Here is a 3,959-nt window from a genome sequence, read left to right on the forward strand (position 1 = left end):
AGCCGTTGCCTCCAAAAATTAACTCGGTTGCATTCCAGTCAGCAGTGTCTGTTGCGGTCACTGCATCACTTGCATAGATTCGCAATGGAAACAACAGAGAAGGCAATGGACAGGGAACTGGAAGTACAAATGAAGGAACAAATCATGGAGCCGCACGAGCATGCACCTACAAGGACTTCACCAACGCCAAACCTCGAACCTTTAATGGGACAGGAGGCGTCATAGCCCTAAAAAGATGGATTGAGAAAGTAGAGTCGGTATTCGAAATCTGCGAATGTTTGGATGAGTGTAAGGTCAAGTTCGCAGCCTGTACGTTCATGGACCAAGCTCTCTCCTGGTGGAATGGCCACGTTGAGGCCATGACACTCCCAGTGGCAAATGCGATGCCCTGGGAAGAGCTGAAGGAGATGATGTTAGCGGAATATTGCCCTAAAGATGAGATTCAGAAGATGGAGCAAGAGTTGTGGAATCTCACGGTCCAAAAATCCAACATTGACGCATACATATCTAGGTTTAGTGAGCTATCTCTTCTGTGTCACAGAATGATCACCTCAGAAGAGAAAAGATTGAAAGGTTTATCTGGGGATTGACTGAACCTATCCAAGGGAATGTCACTGTGGCAAACCCTAAGACATTTGATAACACCAAGAGATTGTCTAAGAAACTGTACGATCATGGCAATAAGAAGGGTGACAAGACGGTGGAGGCGGAGGGTAAGAATGAGGAAGAGCGTAAGAATGGAAGAAACAATAAGAGAAAGGGAAAACGAAACTCGGAATCATCTAAGAAGCAACAAACGGTGTCCGTCCATGTTGCAACACAAGGCACTACCACACCACATGCTCCAACCTCATCCACACCAAATGCTTCCAAGCAGTACTCGGGAAATCTCCCTAATTGTAACAAATGCAAATCCACCATCACGGGGATTGCAGAGAGATAAGTTGCACAAGGTGCAACCGGAAGGGCCACATAGCGAAGTATCGTAGGACTCAGCTTCAACAGAACCAGATGACAACCAACAACAACAACAACAACAAAAACAACAACCACAATACGGGAGCTAGTTATACCTGTTACGGATGCAGGAAAACTGGGCATATTAGGCGAAACTGTCCCAACGTGAGCAATCAAGGGACAGGTGCAGCAGGAAGAGTATTGACAATGGGCCAGGGTGAAGCAATGCAGGACCCAGCCATTGACACCGGTACGTTTCTGCTTAACAACTCATATGCATGCATTTATTTGATAGCGGAGCATAGTAAAGTTTTGTGAGTAATAAGTTCAAACATTTACTAAGCAACAACCCCAGAAGCTCAATGAAGCCTTCACGGTGGAAATGGCTAATGGGAAGACTGGATCAACTAAGGATATCTATGTAGGGTGTGAAATAACTCTAAGCAAGCATACATTCGAAATAAACTTAATGCCTGTAAATATTAGGAGTTTTTGTGTGTTCATCGGCATTGATTGGTTAAGCCCCCATCATGCCGATATTAAGTGCCACGAGAAGGCTGTTTGCCTTCATCTTCCTAACCACGAAACCCTAATAATCTGCAGAGATAAACCCGACGCAAACCTTCGCCTTATCCCGAGAATCAGGGCTCAAAAGTGCTCACAAATGAAGAACGACACATTCTTTTCTCACGTGGAGGATAAGACCAAAGAGGAAGCGAGCATTCAAAACATTCCAGTGGCATGTGACTTCCCAGATGTGTTTTCAGAGGAATTTCCTGGAATACCCCCAGAACGACAAATCGAATTCCGAATCTACCTAGTTCCTGGAGCCACTCCAATCACCAAATCACCCTATAGGTTGGCTCCTACTGTAATGCAATAATTGTCAAGCCAACTAAGTGAACTCTTGAATAAAGGATTCATTAGACCAAGCCTCTCTCCATGGGAAGCTCTGGTTCTTTTCGTTAAAAAGAAAGACGGATCCTTCAGGATGTGCACCGACTATAGGGAACTGAATAAACTCACTATCAAAAACCGTTACCCACTTCCACGAATTGATGATCCATTCGATCAGCTCCAAGAAGCTAGTTACTTTTCTAAGATAGATCTGAGATCCGGTTATCATCAACTCAAAGTCCGAGATGAGGACATTTCTAAGACTACTTTCCAAACTTGTTATGGTTATTACGAATTCGTCATGATGCCCTTCGGTCTAACAAATGCCCCTGCCGCATTCATGGACCTCATGAATCGAGTCTGACGCCCATTTCTTGATAAATTTGTAATCATTTTCATCGATGACATCCTCATGTACTCATGAAGTGAAGAAGATCATAGCCAACACCTCCGACAGATCTTAAAGACCTTTCAAGCTGAAAAGTTATATGCGAAACTTCCCAAGTGCGAGTTTTGGCTCCGCAGTGTGAATTTCTTGGGACATGTAGTTAGCCAGGAAGGAAATACATGTAGATCCCTCCAAAGTAAAGGCCATTGAAGGTTGGTCGATTCCATCAACGCCAATGGAAATTCGTAAATTCTTAGGACTCGCAGGCTACTATCGAAGGTTCATTCAGAACTTTTCTAAGATAGCCAAACCCCTTACCACATTGACATAGAAAGGTATACCATTCAACTGGACGGAGAAGCAAGAGATTTCTTTCCAAACCTTGAAGCAAGCCCTCTATAGTTCTCCAGTGCTATCCTTACCAGAGGGAATCATAGACTTCATAGTTTACTGTGATGCTTCGAATCAGGGTTTAGGTTGTGTTCTTATGCAACGCGGGAAGGTAATTGCTTATGCATCCAGACAACTAAAAACTCACGAAGTGAATTATGCCCCGCATGACCTGGAATTGGGAGCGGTGGTCTTCGCCCTAAAAATTTGGAGGCATTACCTATACGGTACCAAGTGCGCCATCTTTACAGACCACAAGAGCCTCCAACACATTCTAAATCAAAAGGAAACTAAGCATGAGATAGCGGAGATGGATCGAACTGTTAAATGATTATGAGTGCGAGATCAAATGCCATCCAGGCAAGGCTAACGTGGTAGTTGATGCCCTAAGCCAAAAGGAGTATTCATGTCATCATCTGAAGACCCTATCAATCACAATCCAATCTCCCTAGACTCACAGATCAAGGAAGCCCAAGTAGATCGTGATGGGTTTTGAGCATTCTAACACTTCCTAAGTGTACATGCAACCCTAATAAACCTTGGATCTATGTTTGTCTAAGATACATGCAAATAATTAATTTTCCAAGGTTTATATCCTAACTAGCATGGCATGGGGAACATGAATCAAATAAGCTAGAAGATATACTTACCTTGTAGTTGTAGTTGATTGCTTGGAGTTCTAGAGCCTAGCACCAATAATGTGGATGCCTCAAATGAAAGTCACAAATCACCACAAACTTGGAACTTTGAGAGAATAGATACTACTATCTTGAAAATGCCCTCACCTCAACAAGTGTCAACTAGTCATTTCAAGAACCAAAGCCTCCTTTATATAGTGTGGTGGATTAGGGTTAAACCCTAATACCCATGTCTCTTCATTTCCATGAGATCCATGGGTTAAAGCTCCATGGAGTATCCATGGACTTTTCCATCCAAGCCTAGCCCATTCCAAATAAGCATTAGCCCACACAATATAAATATAGAAGCCCATATTTAATTAGTAATAACTTTGATCACTAAATTAATCCTAGATTAATTATAGATCACTACTAATTAAATAATATGATCTTATATTAATATATTAGAACTTATAATATATTAATAAATCATAACTTGTACTATTCTCAAATATTATCCATAAACTGTTCGGGTGAAGTGCAACCCAAATGGACCATGCCGGGTCGGGTCAAGTACATACCAAATATAGTTATGAACTTAGACACTATATCCAATAGATCGCACCTATGCTGGGTCGACGTGGGTGGCACTAAACTAGAAAAAGAGCAATCACCGGCCAGTGCTCTTACAGGACCCGAAATCATTCATG

The 3,959-nt window shown here is 42.4% G+C and overlaps 1 protein-coding gene across 1 annotated transcript; it reads left to right on the plus strand.

Moving 5' to 3' along the window:
• Positions 1-1,339: 1,339 nt before the first annotated feature.
• LOC111921540 (uncharacterized) lies at positions 1,340-1,840 on the plus strand. Its single transcript, XM_023917123.1, has one exon. It carries the CDS (start codon positions 1,340-1,342, stop codon positions 1,838-1,840), a length of 501 nt encoding a protein of 166 aa, XP_023772891.1.
• Positions 1,841-3,959: the final 2,119 nt, after the last annotated feature.

Source organism: Lactuca sativa, chromosome 7 (assembly GCF_002870075.4).
Source record: "Lactuca sativa cultivar Salinas chromosome 7, Lsat_Salinas_v11, whole genome shotgun sequence".
Lineage (NCBI taxonomy): Eukaryota > Viridiplantae > Streptophyta > Magnoliopsida > Asterales > Asteraceae > Lactuca > Lactuca sativa.